This window comes from Lynx canadensis, chromosome D4, assembly GCF_007474595.2.
Source record: "Lynx canadensis isolate LIC74 chromosome D4, mLynCan4.pri.v2, whole genome shotgun sequence".
Classification (NCBI taxonomy): domain Eukaryota; kingdom Metazoa; phylum Chordata; class Mammalia; order Carnivora; family Felidae; genus Lynx; species Lynx canadensis.
The window spans coordinates 30,421,560-30,443,147 of record NC_044315.2 but is presented as its reverse complement, the minus strand read 5'-3'; the positions used below and the strand labels follow the sequence as shown (position 1 = coordinate 30,443,147).

Below are 21,588 nucleotides of genomic sequence, written 5' to 3'. Positions count from 1 at the left end.
CACTGCAAAGGAAATAATCAACAAAACTAAAAGGCAACTGACAGAATGGGAAAAGATATTGGCCAATGACATATCAAATAAAGGGCTAGTATATAAAATCTATAAAGAACTAACCAAACTCCACACCCAAAAAACAAATAATCCAGTGAAGAAATGGGCAGAAGACATGAATAGACATTTTTTCCAAAGAAGATGGCCAACAGACACATGAAAAGATGTTCAATATCACTCAAGGATATACAAATCAGGGAAATACAAATCAAAACCACACTGAGATCAAAACCACATTGAGATACTGCCTCACACCAGAGTGGCTAAAATTAACAATTCAGGAAACAACAGATGTTGGTGAGGATGTGGAGAAACGGGAACCCTCTTACACTGTTGGTGGGAATGCAAACTGGTACAGCCGCCCTGGAAAACAGTGTGGAGGTTCCTCAAAAAATTAAAAATCAAACTACCCTACAACCCAATAATAGTGCTACTAGGAATTCATCCAAAGTATACAGGAGTGCTGATTCATAGGGGCACATGTATCCCAATCTTTACAGCAGCACCTTCAACAATAGCCACATTACAGAAAGAGCCCAAATGTCCATCACCTGATGAATGGACAAAGATGTGGTTTGTATATACAATGGGATACTACTTGGCAATGAGAAAGAATGAAATCCTGCCATTTGTAACAACGTTAAAGAAAGACAAATATCATATGTTTTCACTCACATGTGGAACTTGAGAAACTTAAAGGAGGACCATGGGAAAAGGGAAGGGGAAAAATAGTTTCAAAAAAATAGAGTGTCAACGGGGGAGGAGCAGAGAGAGAGGGAGACACAGAATCCAAAGCAGGCTCCAGGCTGTCAGCACAGAGCCTGATGCGGGGCTCGAACCCATAAACTGTTAGATCATGACCTGAGTTGAAGCTGGACACTTAATTTACTGAGCCACCCAGGCACCCCAACATAAGCTATTTTTTAAAAAGCAAAGATAAATTGACCTGTAATAACAGAATTGACTTTCTGCATTTTTTAAAAATGTTTACTTACTTTTGAGGGAGAGAGAGACAGAGTGCGAGAGGGGTAGGGGGAGAGAGAGAGAGAGACACACACACACACACACACACACACACACACCACAGAATCCGAAGCAGGCTCCAGGCTCTGAGCTGTCAGCACTGAGTCCGACGCGGGTCTCAAACCTACAGACCACAAGATCATGACCTGAGCCGAAGTTGGATGCTTAACTGACTGAGTCACCCAGGTACCCCTACATTTTTTTATTCTCAATGCAAAGCTATTGTAATGAGCTTAAAAGTGAGTTTTTCTATACAAAATTTGAATAATTTTTTTAAGTTAATTTTTTCTATAATCTCTACACCCAATGTGGGAGTCGAACTCACAATCCTGAGATCAACAGTCGCCTGCTCTACTGACTGAGCCAGCCAGGCGCCCCAAATAATTATTAATCTTTATTTTTGAAAAAGGTCCTAAATCAAATGCACCCTATGTGTGGAAAGACGTGGCTGGCACTGTGCTTGGCAGAGGCCCTGTCACAAAGGCTGCTTCTGCTCATCAGCCTGACTCCAGCAGGGTCACAGGAGTTTCTGGCATCCAGGAGCCTCAAAATCCAGCAGCAGCAGCACAAATTATTCCAACTTTCTCTTTACTCCCTTGGCAACATAATAAACCAAGGGAATAAAAACCATAGGTTTATTGATAGTTTATAGCTTTCAACAATTAAAAATCATAAAAGGGACTATGTACAAACACCAGCATTCTTAAACTTGAGCAGCTGATTAAAAAAAAGAGAAATCACACATCTCCCTGTGTTGACCTACATTATTTAATGAATAAACATAAAACTAATGTGCTTACGGCTCTTATAGAACCATGTGACCAAAACTACAGAGCAATGAGGTTTCAAAATTAGCAATAATTTATGTTAGCAGATTTTGTTATTTTGTTGAAAGTAAATCACCAATGTTAGATTTACAGAAGAAGATACAGCCCCAGGGCAGATGTATATATTTTGACTTTAGTTATATGAATGCAGAAAATGCCTGTTTGCACAAGCACATTCCACAAAGTGAATTGAACACCTGAAGGCTTTGTTATCTAGTTCAAATTCAATGAGACTTGAATTACCCAAATCTATGACAGCAGAGAGATTTTAATCGAATGTTAATAAAACCATCTTGCTCTTTGAAATAAAAGTTGGAAGGCACCATTACTGAAAACTGCTTTCGTGTGTGTGTTTCAATTGGTAACAAAGAAATAATATCAGATATTATATGTTTGTAATTACCACAGATGGAGAAAACTCTACTTTCAGGCACTCACTGTCAAACTGCTGAAGAGAAGCATTAACATTGGAAATGGCTCATTGCACCATTTTGAAAACATTCATAAATTTAGTTAGCACTGCCAATGCCTTCAAACAGGAATACTAACTATAGCAAAACCCTCCAGCTTTTAACACACCGTGCAGTGTTTGGCTTCACCAGCCATTAACATCCTTGTTACGGTAGGCTCACCTCTGCTCTTTGTCATTAATCAAAAGCAGCCCATAACTCCACTGTACTGAACTGTTTTCATGATCAAAATCAAAATCTCCACTTATTAAATAAGAAATTTAAGTCTTATTCTATGAGAATCTTTAAATTACAAATTATTACCACCTCAGAGCTTTGACTTAGTCACTCACAAACCAATCCAAAATGACACGGACATGTGTCATTTTAGCACAAGGACATAAATGCCAGATCACCTGCAGCATACCCAGCTCCTGGTTACTTCATGTTAAAGGGCCAATGCTGACCCCTTAGGGTACATAATTACTTGACGCCAAAATTATTTTAAGTTCCAATGCCAACTGAAATGGAGTGGAGCATTAGATAAGGTGGTAAATCAGATGACTCAGAGGTATTTACTTTTTAAAATATATATCAAAGTAAAATAAAACAAAATTAAAAGATTCATAATTAACAGCCTATGAAACCCCATACTGAGAAACATTCAACAAGTTTCTTTTCCTTTCAAGGACAACACAGATGTGCAAGGGTAGCACATGTAATATTATATTTAGTATTGTTTTGTATGTTTGTCTTTAAGGACAACAATTTCAGAAAAATGAGTTTATGGGGGCGCCAGGGTGGCTCAGTCAGTTAAGCATCTGACTCTTGATTCCAGCTCAAGCCATAATCTCACGGTTTGTGAGTTCAAGCCCTGCGTTGGGCTCTGTGTTGACAGTGCGAAGCCTGCTTGGATTCTCTCTCTCCCCATCTCTCTCTGCCCCTTCCCTGCTCATGCTCTCTCTCTCAAAATAAATAAAGTTTAAAAAAAAGAAGGAAGGAAGGAAGGAAGGAAGGAAGGAAGGAAGGAAGGAAGGAAGGAAGGAAGGAGGAAGGAAGGAAAGAAAAGTAAGTTTATGTAAAAAGCTTATATTCTGGATTCCCTCAAGGCTTCAAAATCGTGGAAAGTCTTTCCTACAACGTGCGCTGGGAGGGATCCATTCCTTGCCTTGTACTGCCCTCAAGTCTTCTTGCTTATTCTTTGCAGACACCAGGAAGGCACTGCCCCTACAGCCATGAAATGACTGAAACAGCAGAACCAAGTACTTCTTCTAAGCAGCAAAACTGGTACAGATCTGAGACACCATGAAACCTCAGAGAAATGTCAGATTTGAACCTTCGGTGAAATCTGTCATTGAGCTTCAACCTGCAAATGATTTCATAAAATCAAGATGCAATGCATATAAGAACTTGGGAAGGTCACAGAAAAATAAAAGTATAGAATATCCAGAAATTTAAAAAGCATTCTGAGGCCTATGCAAATGTAGAGTATCATGTGCTGGGGCATCAGCAAATACACAAATTTGTTTGGCTAAAACAAAAGAACTTTAAAACCACTTTAAAAGTCATTTTCAAATCTAATTGCAACATAACAAACCCACTTTAAAAAGTCACCTCACTAAACAAAAGCCTAAAATCAATCTATACTTAACAGCACACAAGTATAAAGACAATGCAAGCATATAGCAGAGAAGACATAATTTTCACAAAAGGAAAATAAAGATCTGGATATTTCCACTTAACTGCAGGTTCACAAAAGGCACACATTTGCACCATACCTGGTATCTTTGCCTGATCCCCAAGTTCGAATTCCACAGCCACCCATGTTGTCTTCAGTTCTGATTGCTCTAGAGAAAGAAAGAATATTCCCTTCAGCTGAGAGCAGGCCTGCAGTCAATTTCCAAATCATAAAAGTTGATCAGAAAAGCCGTCCCAGGATCAGCTCCCTCAGGAATAAGCACATACTAATATCAAGTCAATTCATATTAACACACAACAAACAGATTCATACCGTGTATTACCAAGATCATAAGGCAAAAAAGCAGTTACAGAGTAACTTACATTTTCTCATTCCCACCGTACCTCTCAAAATCTCGTTTCCCTCTCTGGTCAAAACCCTCAAAAGCTCTGTTCCCGGGGCCGCCTCTGCCTCGGCTTCGCATGGCCCCCCTTGGGCCTCCACGGCCTCTCAGTGGTCTGTCTCGATCAAACCTGTCAATGGGTCTAGGAAGAGATGGGTATAATAATAAAAAGCAGTGAACTGGACTGAAGGGCTAAGGCTTTTTTGAGAAAAAAATTCTAGGAGGACATCATGGCTATAATATATTGGAAAGAATGGTAGCTTGAATAATAAAGTAATAATTAACTTTTACTGAATAATACTACTGAGGCATTGTTCTGAGCACTTCATCATATATAATTCTCATAAACAGATGTATAATATATAGCTATTATCCACAGACAATGAAACTGAGGCACAAAGGAGGTAGGTAACTTGCCCAAGGTCATACAGCTGCTAGGTGAGGAAGCCAGACCAGAGAAGCAGGTCCTGGGCAGGTCTTGCTAATCTGTGGAGGGGTACCCCTTTCTCTGGAGGTTTATTCCAGCTCTAATATTCAATATTTAAATTAAATTTGGAATGTTTTGTATAAGAGAAATAGGAAACTTCAAATTATGCCCCTCCCAAACCTCCCTCTCCCAAACACACAACCAGTCAGTGACATTTGGGGCTAAAAGTATTAACCTGCAACAACCTCAATTCTCTTCCTCTTGCCCCACACACACCTCCAAGGACAGCTGAAGCTTTTTGTTGTTAAAGCCAATAGCAACTTTTGTCTTTATGTCATTTGACCCCTATTCATCATTTGACACCGCTGACCACTAATTTTCCTCAGACTTCTCTTTCCTTGCCTTGTCCTTAAACACTTATTTTTGTAATAGGTCATACTCAAACATGGTACAAAATTCACAAGATACTCACTCCCCTTGCTTCTTAGGCCCCCAGTTCCATTTTTCAGAGGAAGGCACCTCCAGAGTCACATCAAGGGACACGTTCTGTATCTTGCCTCTTTCACTTAACTAGTCTTGATGCTCTCCACACAGCTGCCTCCCTCGTTCTTCTGGATACTCGTTTTTCCTCACAGGTGCCCACATTCCTGACTTCCCATCCCAGGCACACACTGTCCTCATCTCTATGCTATTGCTACGTGACCCTCATTCATGTGACCCTGCATCTCTCACTGGGGTCTCTGATTCCAGGCCACAAAGCCAGTTACTTCCTGGACATGCCCTCTGTCCACACCCTGGCACTGCAGATACATGACCAACACTGACCCCTTGGCTCCCGCTATGGTCCCTAACTCACAGCATCAAACTACCTAAGCCAGGAACCAGATGTCTTCTATACTCCCTTCTTCCTCTGCCACATCCACTGGGACCAAGGCCTAACCACCCACGCACTCCTCTTCACACCCATTCTCAGCCATGTCTCTGGTCACCATCACTTTTTATGAGGACTTGCCTTTCTTCCATTAGACTCAAAGCTACTGCAGCAAGGACCACATCTTTTCACCATTACAACCTTAGTTTAATAAGACAGATTATATATTTTTAATTTGTCAAGACTTTAAAAATATTTAAAATTGTAACAAATTACTTACTGAACTCTAGTGGCATTAGTGACTCAAACACCAAAACTAGAGGTATGTTCTAGTCTATGGTCATGGCTGAAATTGTTACATTAAAAAGCTACTGTCTGGGGCGGCTGGGTGGCTCAGTCGGTTGAGCACCTGACTTCGACTCAGGTCATGATCTCACACTCATGGGTTTGAGCCCCGTGTCGGGCTCTGTGCTGACAGCTCAGAGCCTAGAGTCTTGCTTTGGATTCTGTGTCTCACTCTCTTTTTGCTCCTCCCCCACTCTCACTCTGTCTCTCTCTCTCTTCTCAAAATAAATAAACATAATAATAAAAAAATTATTTAAAAAAAGCTACTGTCTGATGGTGGGTAAAAATATATAAAACTCTCTATTATCCTTACTCAAAAAGATAAAAAAACACAGAAGCACCAATCATTAACTTTATGCCAGTCTCTTATAAGAAACATCATCCTAAATAAAGTCTCCAGGTTGGGTGTTCTACCTCCCACCTCTCCCATTCCCGACTAAAACAGAGATTATTATAAAATCTATTCCCATTATAATAAATACCTAGAGCAGAGTTCTAAAACAGTAACAAAAATATAACAATAAATTCTTAACAAGGAAGTTGGACAGGGTCATAAGAGAAAAAAAGTCTACCTAAATATTGAGAGGAAATGAAACACCAAAACATACATGGAAAATAATGTCAACAGTCAAAATTGGGTCTAAATTTACATGAAATCTAGATCAGATACCAACAAAACAACAAAGGCATTTAAAATATAATAGTGATTGAAACCGACCCTAAAAATAGCCCTGTGTGTTCTGGGGTTTATTTTAATCCCTTAAGCCTCTTTTTTTTTTTAGTGGTTTTTTAAAAAAATGTTTATTTCAGAGATAGAGCATGAGCAGGGGAGAGGGTCGGGGAGGGAAAGAGAGAGAGTGAGAGAGTGAGAGAGAGAGAGAGAGAGAGAGAGAGAGAGAGAATCTTAAGCAGGCTCCACGCTTAGCACAGAGCCCAATGCAGGGCTCAAACCCATGACCCAGGGATCATGATCTGAGCCATAACCAAAAGTCCAACACTCAACTGACTGAATCACCCAGGTGCCCCTAAAACATTTTTTTTTTCTCTACTCCACAGGTTACCCACATCCTTATCCCCATATTCTCAGGACACCTGGGTGGCTAAGTCAGTGAAGTGTCTGACTCTTGATTTCAGCTCAGGTCATGATCTCATAGTTCATGAGCTCGAGCCCCGTGTTGGACTCTGTGCTGACAGCCTGGAGCCTGCTTGGGATTCTCTCTCTCTGCCCACCGCCGCCCCCCCCCCCACGCTCATTTGTGCACTCTCTCTCTCTCTCACAAATACACTTTAAATATATATATTCTCAATTGCTTCTTGCTTATAAAATATACCCTCTTTGTGCTCATGTTGGCAGCACATATACTAAAAATTAGAACGATAAAACATATCCTCTTTTTATTCAGGCAAGGGAGCATTGAGAAATCCTGTATCCACTTAGGAATCTTTATTTGTTATGTACTCACAAGAAAAGGATGGAAAATAACATTTCAGCCAAGCACCATGCTTTACATCCCTGTAATCCACTCTCCAACAACAATCCTAATTAAGTAGGCATGAGTACCTGTTTTACAGATAAAGGGAATGATGTTTGTGGAGGGGAGAATGGGGAATTAGTGTTTAATGGGTACAGAGTTTCAGGTGGGGAAGATAAAAATGTTCTGAAGATGGATGATGGGGATGGTTGCACAACAATATGAATGTACTTCATGCCACCGTACTATCACACATTTATAAGTGGTTAAAATGATACATTAAAAAAATTTTTTTAATGTTTATTCATTTTTGAGAGAGAGACAGGGTGAGAGTGGGGCAGGAGCAGAGAGAAAGAGAGAATCCAAAGCAGGCTCCAGGCTCTAAGCTGTCAGCACAGAACCCAATGTGGGGCTTGAACCCATGAACCATGAGATCGTGACCTGAGCTGAAGTCAGACACTTAACTGATTGAGCCACCCAGGTGCCCCTAAAATGGTACATTATGTTACGTATATTTTACCCCAATTTTTCTCAACTATTTCCATATGAGGAGGAAAAAAAAGTTAAACATCTGAGTAAGTGATTCTTTCAGAACTGGAACTGACTTTGAATGACCAGCACTAAACTTCAAGAAGAGCCAAAGAAAGAGTCAAAATATATCCAGACAGAGGTAGGCTAATTTCCTAATAGCCTATGTTCAAAGAATTCACTTAGGTTCATCATTTGGAGCCTAAAGAAAAATTCCTTATACATTAAAAACAGTGATCTGGAAGTGTCCTGGTTGATCTCTGCACCTGAGCCACATGGACAGTTACTCCCAGCACCACTTATGACACCGCTTCGATGTGAAAATATGTGTTCTGCTTTAGTGGAATAAAAATCACATGAGCTGGCTGTGACCACAATAGCCATCACTGAAACTCCGGGTTTTTGTTTCCTCATCCATAAATTGAGAGGACTGAATTAGACAGTCTGTTAAGATTATCAAGATTCAATAATTCTGCCCAATAAATATGTATAGGTATCACAGAAATGCAAGGTGACACCATTTTTCACTATCAAATAAGCCAAGATCAAAGTTTATTATATTCAACTCTGCAGAAAGAGCTAGGAGAAATGCTCTAGATTGTTAGTGACAGAGTAAATGGACAGGTTACTAAGACAGTGATTGGTCACTACATATCAAAAGATCCCCCTGACTCCAATTTGTTTTCACACTACATGCACCCATCCAAACTTGCATTGAAGCACAAACTGGGTCCCAGGTTTTAATATATGACACCCAGCTGAGAACCACTGCTTTATGGCCCTAACTGGGGTTCCCATTTCTAGAACTTCCATCTAGAGAAGGTCCAACACTAAGGAAATTATTACACTGTACTGCATCCACAACAGCTCATAATAGAGCCATTAAAAATGTTTACCAGGGCGCCTGGGTGGCTCAGTCAGTTAAGTGTCCAACTTCGGCTCAGGTCACGATCTTACAGTTCATGAGTTTGAGCCCTGCATTGGGCTCCATGATGACAGCTCAGAGCTTGGAGCCTGCTTCGGATTCTGTCTAGCCCTCTCTCTCTGGCCCTCTCCCACTTGTGCTCTGTCTCTCTCTCTCTCTCAGTCTCAAAAATAAGTAAAAACATTAAAAAAAAATGTTTACCAAAAATTCACAGGGCAGCTGGGTGGCTCAGTCAATTAAGCGTCTGACTCTTGATTTTGGCTCAGGGCATCATCTCATGGTTGAGTGATCAAGCTCCATGACAGGTTCTGCACTGAGCGTAGAGTCTGCTTAGGATTCTCTCCCTCCTGATCCCTCTGCCCCTCCCCCACTTGCAAATGCTCTCTTTCAAAAAAATTTAAAAGAAAATGTTTACCAAACATTGTTAGTGACATGGAAATGACTTTGATCATGTCAAATGGAAAAAGAAAGAATATAAAGCACTCAGTATATATGTATTATCATCTTAATATTTAAGTATATCTATGTATTAAAAAAAAGGAAAAAATTAGTCCAAATGTTAAAAGTAATTACCTTAAATGGTAAGATAAGTGGCTTTAATTTTCTTTATAATTGTATGCATTTTCTAAACTATCCAAATTGTCTTATGGATCTTTATTAATAGAAGAGTACTTTTTAAGAAACTAAGGAAAATATCTTTTCTGATAGCACATGATTTATCAAAAATAATTTCACATTTCCTTGAAAGTAAAACTTGCCTCCATATACCTAACATGATACACTGCGAAGGACACAAGACCTCACTTGTGTGGTATTCCTGCCAAAGTGCATGACATTGTTCCAGACAAACTCGGTTCTGAGCTGTTGTACAAAATAACTGGTCCTTCCTCTTCCGACATGTCAAAGTCAAAGATAAAGGAAGAGTAAAGAGCTGTTCCAAATGAAAGACGACTAAATGCAGTGCACACTCTGGACTGGATCCTGAACCAGGCATTTTTTTTCTTTTGCTAAAAGGACATTATAGGACAACTGGTGAAATTTGAGTACTCTGTAGATTACATGATATAGAGAATTAGATAATAGTAATGTATCAAGGTTAATATGTTTGATAATTGTACAATGTTTTTAGGAAATACATTTAAAGTATTTAGGGATAAAGAGGTATTTCTGCACTTTACTCTTTTTAAATTTTTTTTAGTGTTTATTTTTGAGAGAGAGAGAGAGAGACAGAGCATGAGTGGGGGAGGGGCAGAGAGAGAAAGGGAGACAGAATCCGAAGCAGGCTCCATGCTCTGAGCTGTCAGCACAGAGCCGGATTCGGGGCTCAAACCCACGAGCTGTGAGATCATGACCTGAGCTGAGGTCAGACACTCAACTGACTGAGCCACCCAGGCGCCCCATCTTCACTTTAAATGTCAAAGAAAAAAGGTGTGTGTGTGTGTGTGTGTGTGTGTGTGTGTGTGTGTGTGTAAGGGAAGGAGAGAGGCAGAGAGAGGGAGGGGGTATGATAAAGCAAATGTTAACAGGGAATCTGGATGAGGGTATATGGGAATTCTGTGTATAATTCTTGCAACTTTCTATAAATCTGAAGTTTTCATTTTTTTTTTTTACATTTATTTATTTTTGAGGGACAGAGTGAGACAGAGTGTGGGCAGGGGAAGGGCAAAGAGAGAATGAGACAGAATCTGAAGCAGCTTCCAGCTCTGAGCAAGCAGTCAGCACAGAGCCTGATGCGGGGCTTGAACCCATGAATCATGAGATCATGACCTGGGCCGAAGTCGGACTGAGCCACCCAGGCACCCCAATAAATCTGAAGTTATTTTTAAAGAAAAAAGAAAAATCCCTCCATAATCCCATATCCCACTCTACCCCTATCCTCATGTATGACTTCACTTAATAGGCATCATTTTGTGTTAACATATACTCATCCTTTTAAAAGACTCATAGTTTTGCTACTAAAAAAAGCTGGTAACATGAGTTTGTGCTTTTGAGCTATAATTTCCTTATTTCCACAGAATAAATCCCTGAAGTGAGAAAAAAAAAAATACACATATGCTTCCCCAAATAAGCAGCTCTGATCCAGAAGTCTTTCTGTAAGCAAGCAGACTATGGCCATTACACAGCAAAATTGAAGTACTCTCCAACAATAGCAGAATTAAGCCTTTCTCTAACCCTCACGCTCCAATATGGTGGCAGATACACTAGCCTGATGTTCTCAATATGTAATTTCTAGGGAATACATCTGTGGGAGTATGCCCACCAGCTGCTCAGCCTTCTCAGACTGAGCTACTCTTTGCTGGACTTCTGGGGGTCTTTTGGGGGAAGGGGTGGTGTTTTAATGAGGTGGTGTTTTAATGAACATAGTTTTTACATGTCCTTTGGTTAAAACTTGTAGCCAGGATCCTAAATGGAATCAATAGTCAAGAACTTGGAATACTTTGGGAATAACGGCTCCCTTGACATTAAACTGTTGACGGCTAATAGTGTCAACGTACACTATTCTAGTCTCCTTTAGCCTTTTTTTTTAACCTATTTTCCTTTAAATGTGATTCACAAGTTGTTTCAGTTTAATCTAAACTCAATGCTATGAAGGTTGAATAATTTAACACAAACTTTAGGCAGTAAGCATCTGTCTTGTTAGGGCCAAGCATAAGACACAAAGAACCGCTACGTGTGTACAGGCAGGCACGGGTGGTCAGGAGCGGTGTCAGGCTGCACCAGCCCAAAACTACCTTCCAGATCAGAGCACTTTCTAGAAGAAGGTATGGCAGCCATAAATTGGTTTTATACACTGTATCAGTTTTTCTTAAAATGTCATCATGATAGCCAAGTGACCTAACCATGGGGCTAGGAACTTGTTTAAATTTGTTAGTAGTCTAAATTAGTAATGTTAAATCAAAACCATAATTATGCTTAGCTTCAACTGCAAAAGAAAATTTAACCAGTTTAACAGACTCCTGTGTAGTTTTTTTCTTTACAAGAGTGCTTTGTGTAGTTACCAATAAATAACTCATTTTTCACCTTACATCATTTCCTGAACCAAGACTTAAGGTCACCCAAGAAATAAATGGAAGATCCTTCCTGTGTCACCTAAAGTGACTGCCAAGGTTGCAAAGGTTAACAGTTCTAGTAAAACCCTCCTGGTTCCCCCCACCCTCCTGACCAAGGTCTGCAGTACGTACTTTTCATCCGTGAACTTCTCAGATGTAAAGTCTGCCTGTCTCTCGCTCTCATAGGGTCGATATTCCCTGTAGGATCTCCGCTCTGCTCTGTCAAGTGTCACCTCCGTCCCCCGGCTGTCATTCCATCCCTGCTGCTCCCCTCTTCTAGGAGCTCGCTTCTGGCCTGCCAAATCAGAAGGGACAGCTGGGACACCAGGTCCATGAAAGCACACCTACAGGGAGTTTTATATTCCACTTTTCTAGAAGTCAACATCATAGGAAAATCCAGGAAGTTTGGAAACGTTCAGAGAAGAAAAAAGTTATGGATATCATCGTAGCCCACAGTCAACTACCATCGACCCTTGAACAACACAGGTTTGAAGTGCATGGGCCCACTTACAGAATTTTTCAGATGCAGTACAGAAGTGTAAATGTATTTTCTCTTCCTTATAATTTTAATAACGTTTTCTCTTCTCTAGCTTATCTGCCCTACGAATATATACTACATATACAAAATAAATGTTAATTGACTATTACTGGTAAGGCTTCCAGTCAATAGTAGGCTACTAGTAGTTAAGTTTTTGGGAAGTTCAAAGTTATATGTGGATTTTCAACTGCACGGCTTGAAACCTGGTTTCAACCTAACCCCCTGGTTGCTCAAGGGTCAACTGCACTTCCTCATAAAACTTTTAAGATACTTAGGTTTTCTTTCCCTTCTGTCCTAGAAAATATAAGATAAACTACACCAACCAACCTATAATTACAGGTAACTCACAATGACTGTGACAGCTATGGATACACACATTTGCTAAATTAACTACAGTTGTCAACAGCAGTTTTATTAAAACATGGTAGCTACACTCCATACAGAATATTAAAGGATAAATGCCCTGTATGTCAGATTGTACTTTCAGATAAACTATGGTTTATCATTGGCTACTAAGGTTTTCGTTTCTAAATACAGTTCTGTACTGCTGTTATCTTTTTTTGTTTGAAAACAGATTTTCCTGCTCTCTTGATCTTTGATGGAATTTATACATTTATGATCATACTTTTCAATATGAGGCCAAACTGCTATCTACCAACTGATCCAAGGGACAGCACTGGAAGGGGGCATCTCTCGTTCACAGAAAGGCCAGCACCCAGCCAGGGCCACTCCAGGCCTCTCTCTCACTTTACTCCTCTCTAGTTTTGATGCTTTAAAAATTTTAAGCAGAGTCTATGTCTGAAAGCAGCTAACACTTGGTAAGTACGTTGTAAGGAATTTTGTCACTTCTTAAATCATCTTCTAAAAATGCATATTATTTTTCTTAAAAAAAAGATATTTAAAAGCTCTCCATCTCAAACATGATGTACCATTTTTATTACAGTAGCTTCGATTTTCCTTGGTATAATTTATACCCTTCACATTGGTTGTATGGCTATCAAAAAAAATTTTTTTTTTTTAATATTTTTTTTTCAACGTTTATTTTTATTTTTGGGACAGAGAGAGACAGAGCATGAACGGGGGAGGGGCAGAGAGAGAGGGAGACACAGAATCGGAAACAGGCTCCAGGCTCCGAGCCATCAGCCCAGAGCCTGACGCGGGGCTCGAACTCACGGACCGCGAGATTGTGACCTGGCTGAAGTCGGACGCTTAACCGACTGCGCCACCCAGGCGCCCCTCAAAAATTTTTTTTAATGTTTATTTTTGAGAGACAGAGAGAGCGCGCATGAGCACGGAAGGGGTGGGGGTGGGGTGGGAAACAGAGGATCTGAAGTGGGCTTTGCGCTGACTGCAGAGAGCCTAAATGCGATGTAGGGGCCCATGAGATCATGATCTGAGCCAAAGTTGGATGCTTAACCAACTGAGCCATCAAAATATTAAATGTATTTGAAGTAATGAATAATTTTTAAAGTCCTGGATTCCTCTCTTAGACAGATATATGTAACTCTTAAGGAATATATGTTTACACATATTTTTCTGTCTTCCTACTGAATAGCTTCTATCTGAACTTTGTACTGGGCACATGTACATAGTAACATAGTTCCAGTATCTTACTGATTCCATTTTAAAGCAGAAGTCAAGTCTGTGACACCACAAACATAAAATTGTGCAATTTATTACTTGTTAACATAAAGTATTTTTTCAATGTGAAAAGTTCCACAATAAATCTAAGTTCAGTCTTAAGTTAATGTCCCTTAAATCGGATTTGCATCCTGTACTGATGTTACAATCTGAGCTTGTGACGTGTTTGGGAAATGGGAAAGATGTTATCTTTCTGATAATAGATCATTGTTTCTCTTGCAGAAACAAAACAGAGAGTGACACTTGTCCCGGGAGTATGCAATGCCAAATGAGGGCAGGTAATAGAGATCAAATTTGGAATGTGAGGTAGAAAATGTTATTTTGGAAGTTTATTATCTAACAAGTTGAAAATTGTAATAGAGTATGACATAACAGCAATCAGCTGATATGTCAATAGTGACAATACTTTTCCTTCAATGCAAAAACATTATTTTAATACAGCTTCAAATTTCCTATTTATAACCTATCTTTAGATAAAACCTGGGGCACCTGGGTGGCTCAGTCAGTTAAGTGTCTGACTTCGGCTCAGGTCATGATCTCATGGTTTGTGGGTTCATGCTCCGCATCAGGTTCTGTGCTGACAGCTCAGAGCCTGGAGCCTGCTTTGGATTCTGTGTCTCCCTCTCCCCCTGCCCCTCCCCTGCTCACGCTCTCTCTCTCTCAAAAATAAATAAACGTTAAAAATTAAAAAAAAAAAACCTTTAGTATCTCCACTCAGCTACAAAATTACTTAGGAGCTTATCCTACCTCTTTGCTTCCTCAAGGTTGTTGTTTTTTGGTTTTTTTTTTTATTGTATTAAATTTGGAATTCACCATTCAAAACTTAAAATGACATTTACTGCATACTTTATATTAAAACTTCTTCCAAAGTTTTGGTGTACAAACTTAAAAAATAAAATTTTAAAAATTATATAGGGGCACCTGGGTGGCTCAGCTGGTTAAGTGTCCAACTCTTGATCTGGTCTCAGGTCATGCTATCATGGTTCATGAGATCGAGCCATACTTGGGGCTCTGCACTGACAGCAGGGAACCTGCTTAGGATTTTCTCTCCCTCTCTCTCTGCTCTTCTCCTGCTCATGTGCACACGCATGTGTGCACTCTCTCTCTCAAAACAAACATTAAAAATACCATTAAATGTAACTGGATATTTATTAGAATAATTATGAATACACTGCAAACATCTGTCTCCCCAAAACCCAAAGATAAAAGGGGTCCAGTTTTCCCCCCACAATTTAGTGCTAAGCGATCAAGATTGCAACTGAACCTAGTTTGTTTTTCTGTGCTGGGTCAGCAGCTCCAAGTGGATAATGCAAACACTGAATTTCTCTAGCCCTTTCCAATAAAACGCTGGCACATGCTGTCTGATCACTGATCTAAACCCAAGCCCATATGAAGGGGCAGAATACAATAAAATTTACAGTAAGATTTCCTACAAAACAAAGTTGAGCTTTCACTCAAAGACAATAGTTCTGAAAGGCTAGGAAAAGCTAAGCTGAAAACAGTCTCTGTAGATTTCAGTAACGAGTTTATAAAACAAGGCTCACCCAAGGGTTAAATATTGAAGGGCATTAAAAACCTCTGTTTCCATGGGAAAATCTTGTGATTTCCACATTCACATCCAAAAATATTTCCATTATATGTCAAACATGTTTTGACTTTGATTCTTCTCTACACTGAGCATTCATTTATAATATTCTAACTAAATTAAAAATTTTGAATGTTAGAAAGGTACAGTCCATATTAATTAGGGCTACAAAACCTTGAGAGAGTAGCTCTCTATAAATTTAGTACTAACTACATAAATGGAAATTAATGAGCTGTTTGCTCCTGAAATAACATTTACTTGAAAAAGAACCAGGATGACAAAATTTCCATCCTACCTACAAAATTAACTAAGAATCTTTAATATAGATCTCAAAACCCAGGTCATCTGGATTATGAACAATTGACAGAAAAAAGTTATAAACCCACTAGATTACAATGCTAAGTGAAACAAGCAGGCTGCAACTCAGTTTACATATCATTTAAATTTAGAAAAAAAGAAATAGCTCTGTTTGTACATAAATACAAGGTGTTAACCAGTAATAAAAATAGATTTTTGCTTTACTTCATACATTTCAGAATTGTTCAAAACTTACAAAAATTTTATAAATTTTTGTTATAAGATAAAAATTCATGATTTTTAATATTAAAAAGGTTAAAAAGCAGTATATTAACAGCACTAACTGCAGTTTCACACTACTTTAAAGGATAAAATACATTATTTTCATCTGTTAAAAAGAAAAGGGAGAGGAAAAGCTTAGCCTTAGTCAATTCTTTCATTACTGTATCTAAATAGATTTATGAGAAAAATCAGAACACAAAACGTACAATATATCTCACGTCTCATTCACTGTTTAAATAGGCTCATAAATGTGCTGGCCTACTAGCATGGGGTCTTAAAATATCCAAAAGCATTGAAAATAATTTTCAATATCTTTATTATAGTGACTTGATTTTCTATTTCTCAGGGGATATTGCTGGACTGAAGTTTTCACAGACAAAAGTAGAGCAAACATTACCTAGCTGCACGAGTCAAAGACCCAACACTTAAGTCAGAGTTGTAATCTCAGGGCTGGGATGCACAACTGTCATCAAGCAAGGAACAAGCCAGCAAAGCCCAGTTGAATACAATGCCAAACACTGGCTCAAGTGGTCGAATGACACATCTTAATCTTAACACTCTTTTTAAGCAAACCTTAGGACCACTGCTTTATTTTAGGAAAACAGAGGAAATACAGGTGGAGTCTTACAGACTATGAACTGATGCAGTTCAGGTGATGAACGACTCTTAGGTACCCTCCCTCGCTGGATGCGGACAGTGGTACCTGGCTAAATAGGTTGTGGGGAACTTTGAATATTCTTGTTTAAAAGGGTTAAAGGTTAAAAAACGCTTTTCTTAAAGCAGCCTGACTTAATGACAAGTTACACGTCCCAACGACACAACATGCTGTATTGAAAAATGATGCCGGCTGACTGCTGGAAGCTACAGTAAGGGGATGGGGTGTACGAGGATGGGGTGAAAGCACGGAGCCTGGCAGGAGCCGGGGACCCCGCGTCCGCCCCCGCCGCATTCGGCTCGCGGCCCTGACGTCACAGCCCGCCCCCGCGGTCACCCAGGCCTTCGCTCCATCACAGAGGCCCGAGCCCCTCATCCCCACGATTCCTCACACACCCTGGGCTCTCGCCACCACCCCCAGAGACCGGGTGCGCCCTCCTTGCTCATCCTCCCTCCTTCCCCACCACGCTTCTCTTCTGACCTCCCGACCCGAATTTTGCAGAGGTTGGGCTGGAGGATGGAGACCGTCCCTGCTAGCTCTAGATTTGAGCGCCCGGGGTAGCGACCCTAGTTATCCCGACAAACACTACCCCAACATTATCCCTCAACTTTGCCCAACTTGTAATCGCTCAGTTCTGGGATTCTGAGACCCCTATTCCAAGCCAGCACGCCGTCCCCCGCCCAAGGGGCTGGAAAAGGCCAGAAGGGGCGTGACACCCCCTCCCGTTCTCTTTTCCTACCTTCCTCCGCCACAAGGACCCTCAACTTAACCCGTCTTCCCAGGAGCCCCTTCCCTTTCTGGATCAAGACCCTCTGACCCCGGTCTCACAGTGTGGGTCGAGGGACGGCAGAGGAGGGGTGACCTCCGTGACCCCATTCTCCTTCCCCTCCAGCCCACTGCGCCTACCCGGGGGTGCCCAGGTGCCCGGCGGGGCGCGCGTACCGGGTGGCAGCGGGCCGCCCCCGGGGCTGTCCGGCTGCTGCGCGCCAGGGGCCGGGAGGCTCTTGCGCTCCTTCTGGGACTCCCTCCGGCCGCCGCCCGCGCCAGGTCTGTGGCCCGAGGCCCCGGCCGGACTCCTGCCGCCGCGGTTGCCGGCCCCGGCCGCCGCCGCTGCTTCGTCGCGCCTCTTGCGCTGCAGCTGCTGCTGGCGCCGGTGCTCGGCCTCGCGCAGGATGTCGAACGGGTCCGACTCGTCGTCCAGCAGCTGGTGGAAGCGGTTGGCCACGACGCAGCCGAAACTCTCCTGCATCGCGGCGCCTGCGGCGGCCGCGGCCACGGGGCTCCCCAGAGCGCCCTTCATGCCGCCGCGGCCACTGCGGGCCCGCCGCTGGCAGCCCACGCGAGCGAGTCTCAGCAAAACCGGCGGCGAGGACCCATCCCGCCCGCTGCTACCGCCCTCCCAGCCCTGCCCGGTCCCGGCCCTCCCCGCGCCCGCCCCCGCCCCCGCGCCGCCGCCGCCGCTGCCCGCCCAGCCACCGCCCGACAGCCAATCAGCACACGCAGACACGCCCCCTTTCCTAGTCGGCGCGTCTGGAAGCCCAATCAGCGGCCGGAGGCTGTCACGTCACGCGACCTCTATGCCCCTCCCCCCGACTCAGCAGAGAGGGGCGGGGCACAGGGGCGGAGCTACTGGGAGGAGCAACGAGTCTTGTAGTCCGGGCGGCCCAGCTGTGCGGGTGGGTCACGGCCATTATTTGTATTCTCTCTGGCGCTGGATACACATTGGTTATAGGCCACTCATTTTTGAAGTTCATATGTTCATCTAGCCATTCAACTACATATTGAACACTTACTATGTGCCAAGCATTATGTTGTAAGAGATACTAGCTCCGTGTTTTTGCGGATCTTAGTCTAGAGACAGAAGAGTGCGGTAAAGGAAGGGACAGACTTTTCTACGCGCCAGTAGCAGAGACCTGACCTAATTAGGAGGCCTGGAAAGGCTTTCCCTGGGAAGTGACGGTTAAACTGACATACTACCAAGGATGACAGGGGCAGGAACAACCACACGTGAAGATGTCTTGAGGTGGGATGGAGCACAACCCATTGAAACTCAGAGGATACCATTGTAACTGGATTGCAAAGAGCTGAGGGACAGCTTTTTTTTTTTTTTTTCCTTCCCTAGGAGCAATAGGAAGCAAATTTTAAGCCTAAGCATGTATTTGAAAAGGCTACTCTAGTTGCACTGTGAAGGACTAGGTTGGAGGCAGGTCCAAATAGATGTAAGGAAACCAAGCAAAAGATTGTTGCAGAACTCCAGAAAAGAGTTGGTGATGACAGTGACTTGAATTAGAATGGTTGAGTGGAGGTGAAGAGACTCATTGATTCAAGAGCTGTTTGGGAGGTTGTATCAACAGGACCTGGTGATGCGTTAGATATGAGTGTTGAGGGAAATGAAGAGGGTATGATGACTCCTATTTCTGGCTTGTGCAGCTGGAATGGTGGTGCATTCCAAAGAGATAGAACACTGGAGGAGACCATTTTGATGGGAATCATGAGTTAGTTTTGGACATATTGAGGGTTTTTAAAAAAAATTTTTAATGTTTTTATTTATTTTTGAGACAGAGAGAGACAGAGCATGAGCAGGGGAGGGGCAGAGAGAGGGAGACACAGAATCCCAAGCAGGCTCCAGGCTCTGAGCTGTCAGCACAGAACCCGATGCGGGGCTCGAACTCAACCGACTGAGCCACCCCGGCGCCACCCCCCCCCCCCTTTTTTCTTTCAGTTGAGAACTGGAACTCAGAGGACTCTGAACTGGACAGTCCTCCAGGAAGTTTTGCCTGGCACCTGTCTGTCTATCCCACTCCTTCCTTTTCCTCTTACATTTTCCCAGAACCTGTATTTTGTTAGGACATCAGGTGGCTGTATGCCCCAGGGGAAGCTGGGCTTATCAGCCTCAAACTTGCTTAATCCTAATCATGCACTCTAATTCCATTCCCTTGCCAATGATTGGTGTAGGAATAAGCTCCTGGTGCAAATCTTCCCTGAGGGGAACTATTATGGAAGATTCCTGGGAACATTTTTCTTATATCTAAAAAGGGATTGAGAAGGGATCTGTTATTTCCCACCTCTGTTCTCTGCTCTTTGTTATGTGAGGAAGACATAATGCCTAGAGTTGCTGTTCCTTATTGCAGCTATGAGAATGGCAGAGCAGAAGGGTAGAGAAAACCTAATTCCTTGGTGCTGATTTATCCCACTGGGAAGACTCCCTACCTCAGATTTATTATATAAGAGGATAAATAACATTATTGTTTAATCTGCTCTTAGTTTTATTTGTCTTGATTCAAAAGCATCACCTTAGAGCTTCTTGCTCAGGTGAGTCATCACCAGCATGACTGCTGCCAGGTTTGTGTTTTACTCATTTAATTTTCTGTCATTCCTGAGGAGGATAGGGATGATGCCTGTCATTCATTGCTTTCTTATTCGTTGCAGTTTACATGCCCAGTGCTTCAAATTCTGGGTAGTTGTGTGGTAGGTTCTCAGTAAATATTTGCTGAATGAATATTTTAAGATATTCAGTCATCTCCTTTTTGGAGTCAGCAGAGGTTTATGATCAAAAGCCTATTCTTTTTACCCAAAAGAATTGATAGCAGGTGTTCAAACAAAAACTTGTACATGAGTGTTCGTGGCAGTACTGCTTGCAATATTCAAAGGTGGAAACAGCCCAAATATACATCAGTGGATGAATGGATAAACAAAATGTGGTACAATGGATTAATATTTGTGTGTAAAAGGGAATGAGGTACTTATACATGCTACAATATAAATGAATGTTGAAACATTATGGCCAGATACAAAAGGCCACACATTGTATGCCCCTTTATATAAAATGTCCAGTATAGGCAAATCCATAGAGACAGAAATCAGATTAGTGGTTGCCAGGGGTAGGGGGGAAAGGAGATGGGGAGCGACCATTTAAGGTGCATGAAGTTGCCTTTTGGGGTGAGGAAATTTTTCTGGAATTTATAGTGGTGTTAGTTGTACCAAATGTGAATGTAGTAAATACCACTGAATTGTACACTTTAAAATGGCTACAATAGCACACCTTTCCGAGTTTTTGGCTATGAGGATTGGGGCAGCCTGAGACAGGGGTCCTGCACTGAGATGCCTCAAATCCTTGTTAAAAATGTTTAGGTCCCCATGAGGCCCTAACTGTCCAAGCTAACCAGGAGATTTAGGTAGGAAGGGGATTGATGGGCTTCATTGTTTATAAAATCAGTTGTGCTGATAAAAGAAGTAAAGCTGGGAAAGCTTTGAGTCCGGCACCTGTTCATGTTCATCATTAACCAGCTTTACCTGGAGTACACATCAGATGGGACATCAGTCTGGCTGTAAATTTCAGCCAGCTGTTAGATGGGAACATGGAGTATCGCTGTGCACCTGCAGATGTGTTATTTCTTTTGTGGCATGAATAAATGTATCTCTGATGTACAAAAAAAAAAAAAAAAAGACTACAATAGTAAATTTTATGTGATTCTACCACAATATTTAAAGCATATATTTTGGAGTTCTATCATGATTTGAATCCTGGCTCTGCCACTAAT

General features: G+C 41.8%; 1 protein-coding gene and 1 pseudogene across 2 annotated transcripts in view; one reads left to right on the top strand and one right to left on the bottom strand.

The window, feature by feature from the left end:
- Positions 1-18,454, bottom strand: part of HABP4 (hyaluronan binding protein 4) — a 40,161-nt gene extending 21,707 nt beyond the window's left edge. Inside the window, exons 1-4 of one of the 2 annotated variants that reach the window (XM_030293780.1) lie at positions 17,954-18,454; positions 12,182-12,344; positions 4,433-4,573; positions 4,129-4,197 (exon numbers count right to left, since the gene is read on the bottom strand). In XM_030293780.1, the coding sequence (XP_030149640.1) occupies positions 4,129-4,197; positions 4,433-4,573; positions 12,182-12,344; positions 17,954-18,347 (767 nt within the window). In that variant the 5' untranslated portion in view covers positions 18,348-18,454. The remainder of the gene's footprint in view (positions 1-4,128; positions 4,198-4,432; positions 4,574-12,181; positions 12,345-17,953) is intronic. The other variant, XM_030293781.1, reaches the window with a different exon arrangement.
- Positions 18,455-21,148: 2,694 nt separating this feature from the next.
- LOC115498976 lies at positions 21,149-21,340 on the top strand (annotated as a pseudogene).
- The last annotated feature ends 248 nt before the right edge of the window (positions 21,341-21,588 follow it).